This window comes from Numenius arquata, chromosome 6, assembly GCF_964106895.1.
Source record: "Numenius arquata chromosome 6, bNumArq3.hap1.1, whole genome shotgun sequence".
NCBI lineage: Eukaryota > Metazoa > Chordata > Aves > Charadriiformes > Scolopacidae > Numenius > Numenius arquata.
Window position 1 is genome coordinate 45,476,485 of NC_133581.1, and position 23,070 is coordinate 45,499,554.

At 44.6% G+C, this 23,070-nt stretch overlaps 1 protein-coding gene across 1 annotated transcript in view; it reads right to left on the reverse strand.

Moving 5' to 3' along the window:
• Positions 1-1,609: 1,609 nt before the first annotated feature.
• The window catches only part of TTC9 (tetratricopeptide repeat domain 9), a 30,214-nt gene continuing 8,753 nt past the window's right edge, over positions 1,610-23,070 (reverse strand). Inside the window, exons 2-3 of the mRNA XM_074148532.1 lie at positions 8,483-8,665; positions 1,610-2,764 (exon numbers count right to left, since the gene is read on the reverse strand). Coding sequence (XP_074004633.1) covers positions 2,685-2,764; positions 8,483-8,665 — 263 coding nt within the window. The 3' untranslated portion in view covers positions 1,610-2,684. The remainder of the gene's footprint in view (positions 2,765-8,482; positions 8,666-23,070) is intronic.

The window sequence follows — 23,070 nt, forward strand, 5'->3', positions numbered from 1 at the left end:
AGTTTTTCGTGTAGCACCTGGAGGCTCTCTGAGATCTTTTTCATATGCATATTCACAAACTTCCCATTTCTCCCCCCTCCATACACTTTGCAGTGTTCCTGGAGGGAAAGAGGCTGAGAACTGTATTTTGGAGTCTACTGTGCCCTTTTTATACTAATGTATACATGGGACTGATGCAGTGACAGGATGTCAGTGAAGCCAATGAGAAGGGCTAAAATTGTTTCCAGACAAAGTGACAGTCCATGGATCTACATCTCCAGTGACTGGAAAATGCCCTTTCTCTTTCATTAAGGTCATGAGTAACAAGCCTGCCTCTGCTTGCCTGAGTTTTCCTGGGGCAGAGGCTATTTGTGTAGGTGATGTCTTCTCCTGCATGGCCTGCAGGATGAATCCTCATTTCACTCCTAGTGAAGCGACACGCGCAGCTGTGGGATGAACTGTCATGAGCAATCTGAAGTAGTGGGGAGTCACCTCTATTTGAACTTGCTGCATGCTGTGATGTATTTTAGGATATGGAGGACTGCATACGCTTGACAACTGGAATCTTACTAGCTCTGTGTTTTATACAGTAGCAGGTACACCTTACATGCACCCAAGCACACCTCTGCCTAACCTTTTTTTTCTGGTCTAGTTAACAATTACCTACAGAATTCCCCTCATTTGTCCTCTTTGTCTTTCACTCAATTGTTGTCCCAGCAGCAGCTGTAGCCTCATTTATTGCTTAGACACGCGTAGGGGTGGGCAGAGGTGCTCGCTATTTCTGGCACAGATGTATGAACCATGGGCCAACTGAAGAAGGTGACTCTGCTGCCTCCAGGATGCAGCCCTTTCCTTCACAGTAGATGCACATGGCTTTTGGGAATTCTGGGAAGCAGCTGCTTTCTACCACTCACCTGAGGAACATTAACTTCTGGTGCCATCACCGGTAATACAAGTTTCACACAACTGATGTAGGTCTATCTTATCTCAAAGACTTATATGCCACTTTGAGATGGTCTCCTCACCACCCGCCAATGTGGGCTGGATGTGTCCCTGAACTGAAGAATATTACTTCATTTCTTTCAGAAACAATGATAGAGGTTTGTCTTTCCTCTTGATATTTCTCTATCAACTCTTTCAGATTTTGGCTAGACAAAAATGTGGTGAGATACCACAGCTGGAATGTGGAATGCCACAGCCAACTGTCTGCAGACACCACACCCGCTGGGACCAAAGCACGCAGCACTCGGCTGAACTTTGTCTGTTCAGCTCTCCGTGTTTCAGCTGAGGGCCGAGTGAAGTATCTCAGAGGACGCTCACTTCACACTGACCACCATGGGACGAGACCACTCATGTACATCCTGCAACCAGGAGCAGGTCCCTGTGGGCCACTGATGGGGCAGTAACACTGGAAACGTGTTTGAGGCACTCACTGATCCTATTACTGGCAGTTTCAGAAAAGGACAGTTGAGCTAAGGAGCCTGAGCTCTTAGAAGCGATCAGACTGCAGGAGGAGGTCTGAACAGGCCCTATGGGCTGTTGAAAGAGGCTCCAAAGCTGTTAGTCCTGCCCTGTTTGTCAGCACCATGTTCTCCTAAAAAAGAAAAAACAGGACACAGGAAGCACCAACACAAGGTGGGAGAATCAAGACCTCAATCCAATGTACTAATAATACTCAGCACTGTACATCACTGTACTGTTACTTACAAACATTAACTAACACATCCTCACAACACCCCTGCGAGGTAGGGAAGTATTATTGTCCCCAGTGTACAGGTGGGGAAACCGAGGCACAGAGGGGCTAAGTGACTTGCCCAAGATCGCACAGCAAGACATTGGCAGAGCCAAGATAAGAATGGAGATATCCCTTGTTCCCCACCCCATGCTGCCCCCCACTAGACAATGTTGCCTGTCTGAACACGGGGAACCCAAGAGCTCCCTTTGAAAAGCAATGCCTGGACTTGTTGCCTATTAATAATCTTTATTTGCCTTTAATGAATTATTTCACAGTTTTTCCCTCACACTGTACACCATGCTTTCACAGTCCATTCAGCGCTCTGTGGTAGACCACAGCCTTCTCCTCCGGCACCAGGACAGCTCTGTGGGGGTTTGTAGGGTGCTCTGTGCTTTCATTAAGAGGATGTTTAGAAACAGTTTTCACTGGCATTAGACCGGGAGCATGTGAGCTCTCACTGGAGACTGATAACACACTGGAGAAGCAGGCAGAGGGAACTGATGGTAAAAGGCATTTGCTGTCCCCTGTGAAATGACCAGTGGCTCTCTTGGTTTCTTGGCTTTTCCAAGCTCCAGTGATCACTCATAGCAGAAACTGTTTGTCTCCAACTTGCCTGGTCAGCAATTCGTTGTTCTGGGGGTTGCTTCCCGAAAGGTAATAGGCAGTCAGCTCAGGACCAGAAAGGTCCCCCAGCATTGCCTACTCCAGGTGTGTGACTCTGTCTTGGAACAAGGCTGGCTGTAGCCATTGTGCTCTCCTGCCACGGGGAAGGGGTATGACCATGGTTGGCAAGCAGCCATATCCAGCGTCTAAGTCTCTTTTTTTTTTTCAAAACTGGGGTTCAATGAAGAGCAAGGGAGAGTGGATGGATGAGATGAGGATGAGGCAGAGCAAACAGGAAAATCCACCAAATGAGCTTCTAGGAAGGAAATGTTCCCCCTTGGGCACTTCAGCTGAGGCGGCTTCATTTTCACAAGGCTTCTTTCTCTCTCTGGGAACATCTGCTGAGCTTCATCTCTGTCAGCTGGATATATCGTATGACATTGGTATCTGCAGGAAAAGCACACACATACACGTATGGTGGTTACAACGCCCTGTAGAAGACACACTGCACCTTCATCCTTGGTGCATCACCTGGGGAGCAACATGGCTCCAGCGCTGCCTGCAGGAACACCATCAGCTGGAAGGGGCTCTGAGCCCAAACCCTGCAGCTTTGATTTTGGCGAACCTAGTCTGGTTTGTGCTTGCCATCCCTGTTGCTCACAATCTTGCCTCAGCTAGTTTTTACCTTCTCTCTGATTACTCTTGGTCAGCACAGTTGAATCCACACAGCTGAAACTATCCAGGTCATCCTTGCCCACTCCTGTGGAATGTCACCTCCACTGGCTTCCCTTCTCTCATTGCTTGCATGCAAGCCCCTAAAGGCATTGTGCCGTTGTGCATACAGTTATACTCTGCCTTTTCGCCCTCCTATTCCTTTTACAGTCTATTTCACTCTTCTCACATTTTTCCATGATGAGTTTAATAGGGAACAGCATCCTTCACATTCCCTTTGTACCCTTGCTTTCCTTAAATTTCATATTTGGAAGCCCTTCCACCATAACACTCTATCTGTATTTTGTCGTATGCCGTATGCTGCATACTGCCTTGTCTATCCCGTCTAACAAAGCTCCTAGGGGCAGAGAACCACTGATTCATCCCTGTAGAGAGCTCTGAGATCCCAGCACTGTGCCCTTTCTTTTTTCCTTCCAGTATTTTTAGTGCATCAGCAGAGCACACAACATGAGTTTTGTTTTACCTCCTGGCCTCAGCAGTGAGGTAACCTGTTCACCCTGAAGCACAGGTTGATCTAAACAAGTATGTGTCTCCAGACAGACCCCATGGTTCTGCAGTCATGGTCAATCCATTCTCAAATCATGTTGCTTTACTATCACGAGGGTGACTTCCCATGCACATGGCACCCACATATTGGCAAAGCCATCTGGTATCAGAAGCAAGTGAGCAAAAGAAATAGCCACTTTCACTTACGTATTGATTGAAAAATGGTTCTTTGCTCACAGCCTTACTCAGACAGCCAACCAGGGCCAGCTTAGTCCATTTATGATATTAGATCCTCAGAAACCAATCCGAAGTGCACTGCAGTCCACAGTCAGAGGGCAATCTCATCTCCTTATCCAAACAGCAATGTGCCCCACATCAGCTAGGGAAATGAGAAGTGATGAACAAATTACTGGTAACACATCCAGCACTAACAAGTGCAGGTATTGCAGCCACCAAAGCAGTTATTGGTGCAAAGTTTCCTTTAAACATGAGAAGGGCACATCTCTGTTGTGCCCTCAGCCAGAGCTGAAACAGTGGGAGATGGGTCAGTTTCCCTTCACACAGAGCTCTCCACAAACGTGCCATGGGGTTGCAGCGGGCTGTGGCAATGCTGTTGTGACTTCTCAAGCTGTCTCGGGTGAGGCGGGTCTCCCTACTCAGTCTTCTGCAGGTTCAACTGCATCATCCTAGTCAGTCCACAGGGTGGGATTCAGTGATTAATTTACTTGCCCCATTTGTGACATCCTTAATGAGCCAAGAAGTTTTGCTGTTGCTTGTGTTAGACAAGGTGCACCAGCACCCTGGGCTGTTCATGCATTAGCACTTCATACCAGCCCAGCGAATTTTAGCGCAGCTTTTTTAAAAACAGAATTGGTTGTAGTTGCGCAGCCTCTTGGAGCGAAGAAATTCAGTTGAGGAGGCAGGCTTCAATTTTAGGCCTAAAATAAAATCAGTGCACGTAGCAGGCAGATGGCTAACTCACTCCTAGCAGTGCAAAGGCAGGGCTCATAGCCCGGCCAGAGCCCTGCTGTGCCGCTTGTGCCCCACTGCCATCTCTCTGCTCTGTGCCCTTCTTGGCTCTGATGGGCTACCGTCGGGGCACACGTCCCCGCTGCGGAGGTTCACACCTTGAACGCCACGATAAGTGATAAGCGATAACTGCGTAGGTATGTTGGGAAATCACACCTGCCTGGGCCTGCAGGGACTCGACGCCTGGTCGGGGGGGTGGAGGTGGGTTCAGTGCATAATTGGGGAATGAAAGGTTGCCAACTCCCTCTGGCTCACGGGTAAGGCAGCTCACGGCACAGCTTCACTCACCTGGGAGATTTCCACATGCCTGGGAAGCCGAGGGCAAAATAAGGTGTAGCCTGATAGAGGGCGGGAGATACTCCCATTGCGACCTAGTTATAAATCTCCTGGGCAGGTTTTGGCATGTTCTGCTTCCTTTTTGAGGGCCACTATTTTGCCAAAGAGAAATAATGAGAGCAGCACTCTGTTTATAGAAGAAGTAGAGCCTTGTCTTTGTCAGGTCTTTTCCATCAAATGGTATTGCACCATACTAGCCCTGCCTGCAGAAGTATTTCAAAGCTAAATGTAAATGTTAACGAAGAGTCTCATCTGTCAGTGAGGAAGAAGTGATCCCCTTCTGCTGATGTGGGAATAACAGGTGAGGACAACTCAGGTGAGGGGTCAGACCCATACAAAGAGACGCTGGCAAAGCTGCAATGGGAACAGGTCTCCTGGCTCTTAGGACCATGCCTGTGTCCTTGTGCAGAGTGACCTCCTGCCATTGTAAAGGTCATTTCTGCTTCTCCCTGTAGCTTCAGAGACCAGTTGCTTATCTGCTGTGTAGAAATCGGGACCTGGGTTTTGGTCCCAGGACTTCTGAATTGCAGGTGTTCAGGAAGGCAGCTCCTGAGTTCAGCTGTGAGCCTGCTCCACACCACATGAGGAAATCTGGCTTGTTTGTGCAGTCTGCGTGATGTCCAAGTGTGAGCTTTCAGCGCGGGGCCAGCAGAGACTAACTGCAGGTGTTTGATATCACCAGGTCAGCTGATGGTCTGATGATCTCAGTCCCAGTCAGTAGGTACCTCCACCATGCGGCAAAGAGCTGAACAAGGCTTGAAGGTAAGGTCTATGGGTGGCTGCCCAAGCTGCACCAGCCCTGGACACAGAATTCATGGAGGGCAGCTTTGCACAACAGCGGCTTCCCTCTCCCTTAGTAAGGAGGGTTATACAATTATCTTGTGTTATTTCCATCTGCTTTTGTGAGTTTTGTTTGGAGGTAGCATAAGAAATTAGGCCAAACCCAACCTTCACCCTTGACAGGCAGTAAATAGCCATAAGGGATTTGCTGTTCTGACAGCCTTTTAGAACAGTAAACCCCTTTGCTAGCTAATTCCTCTTTACCATTTAAAATCTCCCCCACCAAAGAGAATAACTGCTAGTGATTTGTGCCAAAACCATTCCTAATTAGAAAAAAAAAAGAACACACAGAACATGACTGTAATAATAACCAAGTGCTTTTACCAGTGAGCCTGGTGAAACCTCAGATAAAGGAAAACAATCACATTTTGTAGATGAAGACACTGAAAGTGGAGACACTAACTTATTCCAGGACACATAATAATTCCTGATAGTGTTACCTGATTCCTACTGCTGTGTTTTAACCACCATATGCTTTGTTACTGTATGTATTCACTTCTTTCCCCCTGAATACCCTTCAAGTTTTCCATACTCATAAATAAAACAGTGGAACAACAGCCTTGAATGGTCTAACAATAACCGGGAAGAGTCTCTGATGCAGAGCTGAAGGCCAGAACTGGGTTTTGTATACATTAATGGCCTTTGGGGACAGCTTCTGGTATGTTTTTGCAGCAAGCTGTGGTATTTGAAGCTGTTGCTGTTGAATAAATTATTATTTATTTCAAGAAGCAATGAGGAATACCAAATAGTATCAAGGGGGGGTGGGGCACACAGAAATACATATTTTAAAAATGGAAGCAAAGAGGTTCAGCTACAAGGACTCTTTTGCATTTGAGCCTAGTCAGAACCTCAAGGTTAGGATAACTCCTTATTTTCCACTGACTATTTTTGCTCTTGCATAGGCTTCTCCATTTCCTGGTTCTGGCAAGGGCTGAAAGCAGAAGGGCACACTGTAAACTAAAATAGGCTAAACTGAGTTTTTAAGCACATTTTCTCAGGGAGTGTGGGGTGCACAGCTGTGCTGTCAGACTGCCCGGAGCCCACGGCCAAGAGCGGCAGATGGGAGCAGGCACCATTATGGGAGGCGGAAGAGGAAGGAGAAGCCAGCACACTCCTAAGCACACCCTCCCTGGTGTTCCTCCAGGGCACAGCCACCGCAGGAGCCCCCCAGGGCCAGCGCCTGTAGGACACCAAGTAGAGCCACCTCAGCTTCCTTTGCCTTGTCTAGGTCAATGAACTAGAGCTCCACCGTGCTCTGCCAGGGCCCAGGCTCCTCTTTTACACCCACTTCTCTCTCTTCCTTCTCAGGTTCAGGTGGAAGAGCTGTTCTGTGAGGTTTTCTTTGCGCAATTGCTTCTGTTCTGCTTTTTCGTGACCCTTTAGTCTTTCTTTGAGTATTACAAAATTCCTTTCTTTTAACAGAAACGGTTTTTGTCCCGGTTTGGGGTGTCGCAGAGCCCACCCTCTGCCCAGGGAGAGGCTCCTGCTCACACTTGTTGCCATGGTAACCGGGGTCAGCTGACTGTTGTTTACCCCGTGGAGGGGTCAGGTGACCCAAACTGACCAATGGGGTGTCGCATCCCATCTGCCATGCTCAGGATAACAGCTGAGGGAGCAAAGGGGGCAGGTTGGCTCCGCTTCAATGGCGGCTTCTTCAAGGGCTCTCTCTCTTTGACGACTGATGCCCAAGGAGGACTCTCTCAGTGCTGGAATGTACGTTCCTGAAGGTAAATCTGGAATCCAGTTCCCGTCTGTTGTTGAGGCCAGTCTGGAACTCTCCCAGTGCCTGCTAGTGACATCTCCCTGGGAGCTTGATACACTTTTGTATAGATTTTTATATATATAACACCTATTTAATTATTTCATTTTTTATTGTATTATTAATGTTTCATTAAATGTAGTTTAGTTTTTTTCTAAACTCATGGATCTCTTTATTTCTCTTCTTCTTCTCCTTATAGCAAGAGGTGGGGGAGAGCATCTGTCATCTTCTCAGTGGCCAACCTGGCCCAAACCATGACAGACTTAAACAATAGTGTGGTTTTATCTCTTGATTAGGTGGTTCTTTGAAAAATAAAAGCACCATCTCTGCATTGTGGCCTTCTACCTGCCTTCTGAGGTTGGGTAGGTCGGCATAAAGGTGGTTGCTCTGGTGAGGCTAAGTTGTTTGAATATGTAACTTCTTTGCTGTCCCAAAATGAATTGTTGGGTTTTGACACGTGCGTGACAGATACTTGGCTGATTTCATGGCAAAAGTTGAAGCATATTTTGTGAGTAAATGTCTGTTGCTTTGGTCAAACTTAAATACTAACCCTTTACTGGGATGGTGGAAAGCATAGCTATTGGGGATCACATATAGTGCCCTGACTTTGCTAAGGAGGAAAAAACTTGTTCTCAGAGTCAGAAAATGTAATGGTTGGGATACACTCTTCCCATTCCTGCTTTCTTCTTCAAAAATAAACTATGGAGGGAAAGAGAGGTGGGATCCCCTCCACACAGATGGCATTCTAGCAATACCGTCATCTTCCAGGTTGTGCTGGAGCCTTGGCAGTGGTTAATCTTTGGGCACTGCAACCTTGCTGCACTAGAAGAGTGTGCTTGAAGAGGAATACAGCTAAGGATAGAGTGAGTCATGCTCATCCCTGTGGAAAATAAGGCAATCAAGTCAGGGACAGACTAAGCCTCCTGAAAAGAAATGCAGTAGTGCTTGATGCAAAGTCATGTCCCTACTTCCCCCCCCCATACCTGTTGGCTGGCGGGATCTTGCCTCTTTCAGGTAGTAGAGGGCCTTGTTGAAGTCACCCAGGTGGTAAAACGCAACTCCTGATCGATAGAGTGCCTTGAAGTTCTCGCCCTCTTTCTGAAGCACTTTGAGGCAGTACTCCTTGACTCGCTCATAATTCACCAGCTCGGCCTGGAGCAGGCAGGCTGCAGGGGATGGGGATGGGATGGAGAGAGACAGATACAGGAGAACATTAGTGTCGTATTTCTCCCTGCTCCTGCAATCTGCATGGGGGAAGAGAGCAGCTTAGGTGAGGGAAATGACTCAGACCCATGATTCAGAGAGGGTGCAGTCACACAGATTGTTTGCCAACCCCGATTGTTCGCAATTTAAATACCAACGCTTCTATTTTTGGCATTGCAAAGTGAAGGGATTGTGTTTGCTCCAGGGGGCTGGGGGGAAATAGCGAGAATGTAAACATCCCCCCGCAGAGTGGGAACGCCGTACAGTCTCATGGCAGCAACTGGCTTCATTTGTAGTAAAATACAAAAAAACTGCTCAGACTGAGGGCTGGAGCTCAGGAAAATACGAAAAGGCAGTCAAACAAATAGTCATCTAACAAGGTAAAAAGGGACTACATTGGATCAAATTTTGTATTTGGCTTAATCCAAGGCTGTTAAATTTACAAATAATATGTAGTTGCCTTTTATCCAGGAGGTCTTGTATGGAATTTTGCTATAGGAGGCAACAAGGGGATGTGGTGCTAGCAAACCAGAGACACCTGGAGCTGCGGTACAGGGAACAAATGGGCTAAGCTGTGTGCTGTCTGCAAAGTGTTGTAACACAAGGTCATCCCAAGAGGTCGGTTCTGCTGACTTCCTAAAGGAAAATGGTAAATACAGTGAAGAAACAGCATGCTGAGGACCCTGTGTGCTGAGATACAATTGTTGCACAAATGTCAAGGAGCTGAAGAAAAATCCCATTGTGAGTTTCTCACAACTAGGAGTGAAATAAAGAGGAAAGAGGGAGATCCTTGAGCCACGCTTTACAGCCCTCTTTGTGGCTTACTGTAGTGCTTACTCTGATGGGCTAAACTTCATTAGGTGTGCTAGGCATTAAGAAAGGTTTGAGGAATGCTGGCAAGTGCAGTACATGGTGCAGTCGCAGTCTTTGGGGAAATGAAGGAGGTTATGCTGTCCACAAGGCCATCTGGTGCTGCAACCCAAGGCAACTTTGGGAATGACATGATTTATGGAAGGGGGAAGGAGGGCAGGATGCTGCTGCAAGGATCAGTTCAGAAGCTGGCAATGTCAAATGCCAGGGCATGGAGAGAAATTTCCCATGGCAGGTGGTGTTACGCAGTGTGTCTCTGGCAAGGAGGAGGCTCACTGCTCCTGGAAATCCAAGTTGTCACAGTTCAGGTGTCACCAATGAGCAGCCAGACTTCATTTTTTGCATGGTAACTGCAGCCTGCAGCTGAGAGGATATGGTGCTGTGTCAGGAGTACGATACAGTTTTTGATACCTTTCCCCTGCACCCCTAAAGTAAGCCCTGTGCCCTCTCTGTAGCTCACTTGACATTTCATGAGCAGGAGGTTGGCTAAATGACCACCAGAGATTCCTTCCAACCTAAATTAGTCTGAGTCTATGATCAGTTAACATGGACAGAACACAATCGTAACCCAAGTGCATGTTTCAAGCTCCAATAGCTAACTGGAAACAATCATAAACAGGCTTTTACTGCTAGAGCATTGCTGGTACAGATGTGTTGAGCAAGGACTGCAGAACTAGCCCCACTGTTGGTATGTTTGGTTGAGTGATGCAGAAATTACTAATGAGAGCTTTGTCCCATTTGCTTTAACGATGAACTCTCAATATATTTTAACAGCTCCAGTCGTTTAAGTGCGCAGGTATTTCAAAGGTATCTGGTCGCTCGCTATTTGATTGCCGGTTTCCAAAAGCTTAGCAGTATTTTCTTATCTAGAATTTGTCCGTTCCTATTTGTCAAACATAGATTTTTCTCACTCGGTTTCAAATGGAGCTTGAAATGACTGCGCTTTGTTTTCCTTTATTTTTCAAAGCTATTAAAAAGATGGCTGTATAAATTTACTGTTGGCTTCACAGCCCTGGAAACAGGATTGCTTTGTTTATCTGCTGACCAGTAGCTTGTACAGCAGTGGCAGTAGCTTTCTGCATGCTCCCAATCTGATCCAGCCTTTCATGTTCTGTGAAACTGCCTTTCGGAGCCACTAGCGGGGGGGTTCAGTCTCTCTGTTCATTTACTACTTGGTATTTCCAGTTAGGGTTATAGAAAGGACTTCTGTGAAAAAATGACAGGCAGTCTATTCATGTATATTAACTCAGTAATTCCATATTGGATGTGCTTCGTGGATTGGTTTGAAAGAAAAGAAAAAGTATCCCATATCCTGCTAATTCATAAACCCAAGTGGGCTTCCAGATATCCAGCTGGGTTCTTTCTGTGACTCACTCTCAGTAAAGCTTCTGCAGGGCATCCCCACTAGCCGTGCGCACGGCAGAGAGAAGCCAGTACCACATGGCTAGCAGAAGAGATGCCTGTTTATCTGAACAAAGTGAGCAGATGGATGTGCAGGAAACAGTTCTGCTGGAAGAGCTGGCCATTTGGAGAGCCTGCGTTGGAAGCGGCTGATGGAGATGAACCTGGAGGGAGTATCTCCCTTATAAATATTTAGAGGTGCGTGCTTTCTGTTCTTGGTGGACTGAAATGATCTTAATGGACTGTGATTCAATGCAAATATTGAGGCTGTTAGTAATTCAGCTTTCAGAAATGGAAGGGACGTGGAATCCTTGTACTTCCTACCTAATTCAGTCAGGGGAGAATTGTTCTGAAAACGTGTTGCTTTCCTAAACAGACATATGCATCTCTGGCTGGGAGTGTTTGTTTACCACATCTAACACCTCATCACCTTCCCTCTCAGTTCATAATAGGCCCCCAGTGAATCCTTCTGAGGAACAAAGCTCAAAGAGCCCAAATCAAGAGGTTCATCCAGCTCCTCCTCGTGCTTTCTTGAAACTGAGTGAACTTCATCCTGCACAGCACCATCTCTAGTAGCTCTTTGGCAATTAGAAGCCCTTTACTTGCAGATGCAAGCCTAGAGTCACCCATTCCCTGCAGATCTCACTGTCATTGCAATACAGCATCCAGTGGCTACATCTCTCCAGCTCAGAAGGTAGGGGAGCCCCACTTCCCCGTAGCCTGTGACAGTTATCCATCATACTTGGTTATCATTCTCAATTTGATTTATTGTGTCAGCTTAAGCAATAAGTAACTCCTAATTTTTAAAACCTTATACGTCACATGGTGATGAAGAGTTCCCATATGCTATAAAATAAGCCTGGGTGGAACTACTGGGTGAAGTGTGCTATGGGGAGGGGGAAAAGCTTAGTGCTATTAGCTCCAACAAAGGGACCCTTCCCATCATGCTTCCCAACTGACTGTTGATGTTCAACCAAGGAAATAAGTTTGGCTGTTTTTCCTCCTAAGAGGAGTGTTAAGCCTAGCTTTCTAAGTTTTAATTTGTGGACTCAATCTATGCCATCCAGCTCCATGAGTTACACCAATCTGAGAGGTGCAGTACAGATCTGGTACCAGTAGATAACTGTACTGTTAGAGCTAATTTGCGTGGCCCTGTTCAGCACAGGGTGAGGCAAAAAAAAAAAAAAAGATTAAAGCACCTGTAGAGCCAAAATACATCTATACCTTTAACCTTTACCAGCAGCTGTGGTTAGCAATGGTGGGAAGTTGTAACTAAAATCCTGGCAGTTGAGGGTTTTGGGTTCTACGTTTTTGCACCCTGAATTAATTTTGAATTCCGGAGTATCTTTCAGGAAGATATCTAGGCTTGACAGGTGCCAGTGAGAAAGGATTCATGAGAGCCCTTTTCTCCCACAGGTTAATTACTTTCATTGTTTAAGAAACATTCCTACATTTCTATACTGATATTTGTTTAACTGCAATTACTAGCCACTGGTGCAATTACTAGCCACACCTTTTCCACCCTGAAAAGCTTGTGTTTGTTGCATTGGTACTCTGAGACTCTGATCAAGTCACTCCATCCTCTCTGCATAAAGTGCCTGGAGTCTCTTACTTAAAAAAAAAACAACCGATATTTTCCAGCTTTCATCACTGTATATAGCTGTTCTGAGCCCTCAAAATGAAGTTCAACTGGAACTGCTGTCAGCGTGTTAACAGAGAAACCTCTTCTGTGTGCGTAACTCTGCAGGTTATGCAAATAGCTCGATTTGGCCCACACTTTTGGCTTCTAATTTTGGCTGAGCTGAGAATTAAGTCTGGAAGTTGGATGTACAGGTTTTAACATGGAGAGTTTGAACAACAATATTGAGAGCCTTGCGTACCTGGCAATTTTCACCAGAGGGTAAATCTGCATGCCAGAACAGTGCTCCAGACACAGTTTATACCAGTGGCTAAATTCCCGCTGTAGGCAAGGCTCAAGGCCTATCCGTGTTACAGAACACTTAAGAGAGTGAGCCAAATTACTGTGCAAACAACGTTAGCATAACCCTGCCCTGTGGCATGTTCCTTGAGCTCGGCACGTTCTGTTAGTCGTAACAGGAATTCCATTTGCTGTTGTTCTGGGAGATGAAAATGCCCTCACCCTACAGGAATACCTTGGGTTGCAAGTTCATATTTCACAAATGCCTGTCTTGTTTGCAGTTTGCTGTCATTCAGGTAACCTGGTAGCACTGCCTATTTTTAAGGTTGCCTTGTGCCTTCCACTGTAGGAGAGTGATCTGCTTATACCTTTGAGTTGAGTCTTTTAAGTTTTTGGACTAAAATATTCCATGACAAAGTCTGCCTTTGATATATGGTTTTGGAAAGTGTCAGCCAAGACTGTTCAGGTACTTCGGGAAAACAGGCTAGGGAAATGTATCTTATTTTTCTCTTTTTAAAGATCCCAGGTGACTGTCTCTTTGGATTTGTCTCATGCCCTCTCATCGTTTCGTCTCATTGTGGCTTTGCAAACTGAAATCTGGCAGATATAATTTGTGTCAAGCAGGTGCCTTCTGTTATCCCCAGGGTAATCTATAGCTGGCCAACTGATAACCTTCTGAAAAATAAAACCACTATAGTACTGCATATAATAATCAGTAGAGATGCCTTAAAATTTGGTACCCAAATCTGTTGAACATTTGGTCCACCCTGGGCACCATCCAATCTTGGAAAAAGCAGGGATTTGTAAACTTAGCAAGAAAATTCTCTTACTGGCTCACTGGTCACAGGAAGAAAGAAGAGCAGAAAGTGGAAACCAAGTTGTCTTGGTTATGACAGGAAGACAGATGTTTGCAGGGGAGGAGACCGGGACTGAAACACACATGGGGACAGATGTTGGTGTGGTGGAAGGGGTGTATGAGTAAGGAGTTGTGGTCTACTGAGGAAGCGAAGTCTGGGGGAAGAAGTGGAATTAAGTTTGGGACAAGGTGCTAAGGTTGTAGAGACACAGTGCAGCTAGTCTGAGGACCAGGAGGAGCACTTGCAGCACTGAAATCCAAGCAGAGGAAACTAGTCTTCCTAGGTATGTACTAGAGCAGCTCCTCAAGCAGATCACTTAACCGCAACCACATTCCTGCTCTGAATCATCTTTTCCTCTGCTGAGTATACTCACCAAGGGATACTAACCTGCTGTGGTTAAAGCTAGCCCTTGCAATAGTCCCTGGAGACTGGAGCAGGTGGCCTCTTCAAGAGCTAGTAGTAAGTCATGTGGTTGAACCATTCTCGTACACCCAAGCTAAAGGGTCTGAAACCAAATGACCTTTGCTTTCCACCCCTTAGACTGAAAATCTAGGGGATATTAGATTTGCCTTCCAAAAATGTACTAGTGCATTTAGCTCACTTTCACTGAGGAATTTACTGCAAGGTGGGCAAGGCTAATGAGACTGTTCTGGACAACCAGTGGTTTAAAGAAACCACCAGCCTGTATTGATTTGTTTGGTTTTAGAGCAGAGAGAAGTAACTTAAACCGTTACTGGTTAAACCTGAAGTGGATATTCCCTCTTTACTGTATTTATTCTTGATTCTACCACTAGAGTTTAACAGCCTATGCAGATTATTACTCCTTATTAGTAACTGCTAGGTACTCCAACCACTACAAACTTCATGCGTATTTCACAAACTGATGGTGTCATTCCCAGAAATAACCACAATTAAACTCTGCAAAATACTTTGCTTTCTGATATGATCTTGCCTTAAGTATACTGGGGTGCATTGAAAAAAGGGTGGCCAGCAGGTTAAGGGAGGTCATCCTCCCCCTCTGCTCTGCCCTGGGGAGGCCACATCTGGGGTACTGTGTCCAGTTCTGGACTTCCCAGTTCAGGAAGGACAGGGAACTGCTGGAGAGGGTACAGCAGAGGGCTACAAAGATGATCAAGGGAAAGGAGTACCCCTCTTATGAGGAAAGGCTGGCAGACCTGGGTCTGTTTAGGCTGGAGGAGAGAAGGCTGAGAGGGGATCTCACCAATGCTCATAAATTTCTAAAGAGCGAGTGTCAAAAGGATGGGGCCAAGACTCTTTTCAGTGGTGCCTGGTGGCAGGATATGGGGCAATGGGCACAAACTGGACACAAGAAGTTATATCTGAACAGGAGGAAAAACTTCTTTAAAGGTGCCAGAGCACTGGAACAGGCTGCCCAGAGAGGTTGTGGAGTCTCCTTCTCTGGAGATACTCAAAACCCGCTTGGACATGATCCTGTGCTCTGGGGGGAGGATTAGATTAGATGATATCTAGAGGTCCCTTCCAACTCCTACTGTTCTGTGATAGCAGCCAGCAGCTCACTTAAAATCTGCTTAAATCACAGGAAGATGGTGCATATTCTTGCTCTGGTTATATTTTGGAAAACACATCAGTGATGTTTTGATATATATAAAGGTCTTGATCAAATATCTAAATAGTTATATCATTGTACGGGATTTGTTCTCACATATTGTTAAGACTCGAAATAATAGGGCAGACTAGGAGAGTCATACTTCTGTTATTTCAGAAGGCTTGGCATCCTTCATGGTGATGTTTTTCCTCAAACAAGAGAAAACATGATAGTGATCAGTTCTGGTTTAAGTGTTTGGGAAGAAAATATATTGGGATATAACAAAACAAAAAAAAAAAAGGAAAAAGTGTTTGTCTTGGAATAGACAGTGATCTTCTAACCACGCCACTAATGGATGTATTGCTAATCTCTGCGTGCTACAGTCTGTGTAAATGGTGTTTACAGCAAGCACATGGAACTTATGTTGTCCTCTGCAGGAATTAAAGGGGATACTGTTACTACATGACATGGAAAATTTCAGCCTTATGTTAGTTATTTAAATTGTAATTAACATCAAAAATGAATCAGGTAAAATCTTTCATAAGATGATGCTGAAAATGTAAAGGGTTGTCTTAAAAGTCACCTTGAACCACTGTAATTTTAACATACTGCATAAAAACCTCTGGACTACTGGAATGCTTTTACCCAAATTTCTCTGAAGTTGAAGTTATCCTGAGTGTGCAGACTGCACAGGTTTCATGTGGATGGCACAGCCCAGTTTTTAACCTATGTTAAACCTCAGATTAAATTTTCAATCTGGATTCGTACTAAAAGGAGCCATATAACATGCAGGAATGTAAGAAGCCTACACCAAGGGAACAGAGCAGAGGTGGTAAAGCATCCATATCTGCACTGAGCTCCATGCGTGCTGTGCCCTTCAAGAATGCAACCTGCATTCCTCAAAAGAAGAGTGTAAAGCATTTTTTTTTTTCCCAGAGAAATGCCGCATGCAGTTTCACTACAAAGCTGAGACACTAATTAGGATCTGCAGTTTCCAAACAATCTCTTCCATGAAATATTTTCTCTTTCTCTATAGTCCAAGCTTGCAAACAAAGAGGATTTTCTGGCTTCTCACCAATAAAAAGCTAATTATAGGCAGCTTGATAATGTCTGGCAATAATCTGATCAGCTGACTCCTAGTTCCCGGACAACCTTAATGGGATGAAAAGGGAATATCAGAATGACAGTGTAACTTTCCAGCCAGTGGCTCTCATTTATTCCCCTCCAGGTACCAAAAAGGCCTAAATATGCCCGTATGTTTCTGCTTGCAGGGAAATGTGTGGAAAATTAAAATCCAAACTGTATGACAGGTTGTCTCTCTCTGTAGGGAGGGATTAATGCTAAATGAGGTGTGGATCCACAAATGTTTGGAGAGCCCAAAGACAGCCACCTCTTCCAAGCTGCCTTCCCCTTCTTCCCACCCTGCCTTCTTGGCCATGCCTTCCTCCCAGTACATACAGCATGGTCTCCCTCAGTTCTCTGCTACTCGTGCATCCTTCATACTTCTTCCAGAAGAAAGACCCTGACTTCACAGTTCCAATTAGCTTTTCTAGGAGAGAGAGACAGTAGTAGTGACTGAAGTATGCTGATGCTTCCACCATCATGCATGTTGAGGCATCTAGCCATTCTCAAAGGAGCTGCTGAGCCTGTGTGTCGGTCTTTGGATGGCTGGCAGCCTACCCTAGGACTCTGCTGTTGCCATCCCTTGGAGAGCACATGGCTGATAACAAGGAGATAAGTAATGGCTAATGTGAGTTGTCAGACCAAATCAGTTTAACTTCAGTCTTGATAGGGTGATCAATCTTGAAAACAGGAGAAACAGTGGATGTTACATATCTTGGCTTGTACACTAGTCAAATGACATTCTAAGGACATTTTCTTAAGCAATTTGAAGGAGAACAGTCTAAATGAATAGACTTAACTCTGGTTAACAAAGAGAAAGACAACACTAAGTAGGGTTCTGCACTGATCTGTCCTAGGCCCCATTGTATTTGGTATTGTTAATAAAGACCTAAATGGCAGACTGCCCCATCAATTTGCAGATAACACCAAGATATGAGGACTGGCATATGTTGGAAAACAGGGGTAGAATTCCAAAGGATCCCCACAAACAGGTGGTGTCTTGGTAAAAACAGGATGCAATTCGACAGGGGCAAGCCAAAGGTCTTACAATTAAGGAGGAAAAACACCCCACTGTGTAAGTATAGCAGGGGAACATTTGGTTGCAGAGCAATTCTGATGAAAAAGATGCGGGGAGTGAAGTGGATCACCAGCTAAAGTCAACAAGGCTATACTGTTAATTAAGAAAAATGCCCACTAGCACGTATGAAAAGAAGCAGTTTGCAAGACAAGAGAGTACTGTGTCTTATTTTGGATGCCAATCTTGAAAGAAAATGTGGATGTAATCCACAGGAGGACCCTGACAATAACAAGTGATCTAGAAAAGACAGAATATAAGCCCTCACAAAGACCATGAGAGAAGACAGGCTAACAGTGTTCATATCTGTACAAAGAAAAAAAGCCACCCCACTTATAATGCAAAGAAGGGTATAATCAGGATACAATCTGCTCTTCTTGTACTCGGGAAGTAAGAAGAGGGCTTACATTTCAGCTAGGAAGAGCTTTGTAGCACTGAAGAGAGTCAAGCGTTGAAAGAGACTGCTTGGGGAAATGGTGAAGGATCCTAGCTTTGGAAGAGTTTAAGAACAGCTTAAGCACGTGTTACCCGGAATATGTCTTATCCTTGTACCATGCATGGGTATGGATAGAAGACTCTTGAATTGCTGTTCAGCTGTGCAGTCCCATTATTGATTGTCCTGTTAACAGAGTACAAATGGTCCTCAGTTCTCCTTGATGGCTGCCATTTAGTGCTAATTCCTATCAGAAGGTCCTGTTGGAGGATGCCAGAGCAACATCCTAGCCAGACACATGAGTATGGAAACATTTAAGAGCAGGCATGAATGATTTCTGCCTTTGTTTATGTTCCCGTATTTCAGAGTTCTCTAATTTTCAAGAGCATAGTTCTTTAGAAGTGTTCATTATTTCTAAATGATTCTTAAGCTACTTTAAGGCAAGTTTGTGGATATTTATGCTTCTTTTTTGTCACAAATCCAGTGAAATAATACTGCAGTTTTCTTTCAAAGGGCCAAAGCTTTGAAAAGCAAGGAATTTCAGCAAACTTTCGTCTGTTCCTTATAGTTTCTGTTTTGAAAGAATATTTTTACTTACCGGTTCCTGTAGTTACTGGTCCTTCAAATCAAAACCAGAGGCTTATTGAAAATTCTTAGCTTTGGTAATATTAAAGAAGTAATTAAAACCTAGGTGCCAAGCAAACAAGAATTGTTTTCTGAAGCCAAAATCTGCCCCCAGCTGTGTACCAACAAGTCTTTATTCTACCAAAATAAAGAGCTTAAGGTGGAGATGATACTTATATTCCATCTTCTAATCTCCATGCCTTTGATTTTCCCAGCCAGGAGAGGTAGGAGCAAAGTCCTAGCAAAGCACTGGTACAGCAAGAGCTTCAGTCAGCTTTTAACTACTAGAACATTTGATTCTATAATATTCATAAATTGGATACCATTTATGGCTCTTCCAGTAGCCACGTTAGATAAGATGGAAGTCCCTTCTGTTTGTTTTTTCCAAGGCAACATTGTAGTTGATCTGCCAGGTTAAATTCCTGGGAGGTCTCCTCCTCTCTGGCTTTGTATTTATCTAGAAATCTTTGACCTGTCTTTATCTTTTAAAATCAGTACTTACCTAGTATAGTCAATATGACTTTAGATATGTTTGGCCTTCAGATCTACTGTTCCAGTTGCTATTTATTCCACCACTCTTTCTTTGCTGTTTGCTTTTGTTCACCTTGTGTTGCTTTACTCTCTCACTGTGGCACCTTCTTCACATTGCACCCTTTCCTCCTCTGACCTCCTGTTGCTATTGACACCCACTGGAGGAATCGGATCTCTTGAGTTGTTTCCACAAGGGAAAAGTACATAGAATTTTATCAGAGATCAGCAACATCAGATGCTGACAACCATCTGGTTGGTAAGTGCTGGGAGTTTGACAGCAGCCCAACTCTAACAAGTGCTATCAAATATTTTATTATTCCTACCAGAGTATACCATACAGTGGAATGAAGGCCTTAATGGAATGATGGTGTTTTTTTAAACATCTGAGACAAGGAAGGGATTCCTGTAAGTAGGGAGATGCTTTGGAGGAAGTGACGGATTTCAAGCTGCCGCCTTTACTGAAGGGTAAAGCATCCTTTACTCACATAACTGACAGCAGTACTGTGAAATGCAGCTGGAACAGCTTGAAGGCTTTCAAAGGAAGTCACTGACAGTTGTGTACACCACGATTGCCTCAAGCCAGGCTTACTTGGCTTACTTGCAGTGTGTTCAATTTGGGATGAAAGCTAGCGCTTTACCCTGTACCCCAAACAGGGCAGGATGATGTGGCTGTGTAACATCTGTGTGTTGTGCACTGTGGTGGCTTGCAGTTCACCTCCCATGACATGTGAAAGAGCTGACAATTGCAGAGTCCACTAAGGAGTGGAGAGCATGCTGTCTCTGCGGCCACCTCCTTGTGTTTTCATGCCATGTATAATTGATAGGGACTGAAATGCTTTTGTTTTTTCCTTGAACTCTTCCTAGCTGAAAAGACTCATCTGGCAAGATGGAGAGGTCAAATGGGGAGGAACATTTCCTTCATTAAAATAATAACCCATGCACGTGTTTTATCCAGGTCCAGTGTAGCCCAAAGCCTTTCCATTTTAATGATGTTTTGAAACAGAGAAACCTTTATGGCCTCTGTGGGAGGGATGGAGAGGAGAACAACTACCAGAGTCAAAGAGGCAGAGGGTGCCCGAGTCAACTGTTTTCTAACTAATTGCAGAGAGACAGGTATAAAAGAAAGCTCTTGAAACCTTATTTACCTTAAAATGCACTAAAACTTACATGGAAGAGTGGTTTCTCAGCAACAGAGCCAACTAACCCTGGCTGCGGCAGGCTGTGTCACCTGGCTGTGCTTTGATAGATGATGTAAAGTAAGCTTAAGTGTTACCCTTTTCTGTAGTTTGGCCTCTAATGTACTTGCCTCTTCCCTGCTCTCCATTTATACCATATAAATTTAGTACCATTGAGACATCTGTCCCTCCATCAGATCTAGCTGGCCAACAGGTTTGAAAGTTGAGAGGACTGACAGCCAGACCACAGAAAACATACTTGATTATGACTCATTTCCTTTGGAAATCAGGCTGAAAATGAATAAACTAAAGACCAGGGGATGTTATTTGCTTAAGAAAGTTGGTGTTTGAACTATGTAAGAACATATAAACCAGCCCTCTAATAAGATGTCTTCTCTTGAATATAAACTGTGGCAAAGTGCTTCAGGTTAAGATCTCGGATCATTCCCAAACCCTTCATAAACCACATTTGTGCAATGCATTGCTGGCAGTGGAGGAACAAGGCAGGAGAGCATGTCTGATTCAGATATCTTCTACTCCAAGTACAGAGCTTGTTTTCAGGCACCAGGAACACCCAAATCATTGTTCTGAATCAGGCCAGTAATACAGTTCTCTGTCTTGACTGTGCCTTTTCAGTTAAGCTAGGGAAGATGCAGATACAGTATAAGAATTATGTGGTAGCTAAAGAAGCTGAAATGGGTTCTGCTGATAAGCTTATTGGTCTGTAAATAGAGATCACTAGTAAAATATGTAAGGAATTAATTTTAGAATAAAGCAGCTTGTTTAGTGTTTTTGTTAATGCCCTGGTGTAAGTGTGCTGTACTGACAGTGTGAGGCTGGAAGGTGCTGTTAAAAGGGATGAGGATGACAATGTCACATAGAACTACGTGACCTGGTGGACAGCAGTAAATTTGTTTGGGATGGAAGTCAATAATACCAAATTAAGATAATGCTCTTTGGGACTAATAGGAATTTCTGGTAGAATTTGTGAGCTCATGAGATGGAAACAACCAAAGAGGAAAAGGATGTGAATATGCTAGCTGATCACAGGATAACTGAGTCATTTATGTGACATGGCTGTGGACAAGGAAATGAAAATCTCAGTGAAGTTTATTCATAAATCCAAACCAGTTAGCAGTGGTTCTCAAGCATGAAAATGTAATATTTGCTTCACAGTTTTTATCCTATCTAATACAGCACTGAATGTTCTGATTAGTTATGTGTCTGAGCCTTCTTTTCTAACCTTATTAGGTTCTTTAACTCCATGATACCTTCTGGCACTGTACTCCAGGCTAATCAGCCCTGGGTTTTAAATACTATTTTGTATTAATCTATTAATTTAATTTACCCCCCCATCCCATGAGCAAAGCTCCTGAGCTGCCACGGTTTGAGCTCCATCACAGTAGTTAGAGAATGTATAAAGGAAAATGAATACATTTTCTTTGTACTTCCATATAGGTGAGGATCTTATGCTGCTCTGGTTTCCTTGCAACTTGAATGCACTACTGTGTCTTCAGCAATTAATCGCTGCAAAGCATTTAAGAGGATAGTAATCTAGGATTTGAATTATGCTATAAAAAAAAATATGGTGACTGGAGGAGTTGAGGCTTAACTTTGTACCACACTGTCTGATGAGAGAATCACTGATACAGGCATGGGGCAGAGATTCTGATTTGATTCTCTTTGAAGGACTAGGCAAGAAAAAAGGTGTCTTTGCAGAGCAATGGCTAGGGCTGAGTTATGATGGTTTTCTGGAGCATCATAACAGTATCCTTCCTTCATCGTTCTGCTTCTGCAGGATGAGCTGGGTGGGGGGATGACCTCCCTGGGCAGCTCCTGTTCGGGAGAGGCTACAGCCATTCCATGGAGCCCATTTATTCTCTGGAAAAGTGGATGAAACAAACCTTTCTGCCCTCTTCCTCTCTGGGAGCAGGAGTGGAGCAGAGGAATGTGAATTCTCACAGCTTCTTTCCTGCATTTAGTTGAAAGAGCATTCTTTGTATTATAACAGGGTGAATTTGTGGATTAGATGATGACTGTAGGGGTAGGACAGCACACCAGAGGTAGATGTTTGTTAGTCACATCAGCCCAGGAATAGCCAAAGGAAGCACTAAATTTGCAAGTCCCAGACACTTCCTTTTCTTTTAATTTGCTTCCAGGAGTAAATTTCCTCTCCCACACGCTACACTGGGGAATGTGCAGGACAAAGATACCCCACTGCTTGTTTTGTATTCTCCCCTCCATCTGCTTCAGATAGCAGTAAACAGCTCTGCTGCCTGGAGTCAAGAGCTAAGTCTTTCAAGTTGGAAAAGACCTAAGATAAGCAGCGTCCAACTTGGCTGATCTGAAATCAATCTTTGCACGTTAGGCTAAGCTTTACGGACACATCAGATGGGTAGCAAATTTCCACCACTGCCTGATTAGGCTCTACCAAGAGGGCCCTGAAACCACTTGCTTCACGGAATAAGGTGACTTATAGAAAGGCAGATACCTCACTTGAGTTTTCTCAGGTAGGAAGGGAGCTGTTTAGATGTCCCTGATGTGGCCAGGCCAGAGTAACACCAGAGGCGGGAAAACTGACAGTTGTAATCAGAGTATCGCAGGAGCTTTGCAATGAAAATTTGAGGAACACTAGTTTGGTGGCTCTTTGCTGGCTGACCCAGCTGCTCCTTTCCAGCAGCTCCCAGGCAACGAGATCGACGGCTAGATTAGCAGAGTTTTGCTGCCTGCCACTCTGATATGAAAGGAGTTGCTGCTGCCACTGATGCAGAACAATCTACATGACAGCCCCCTAA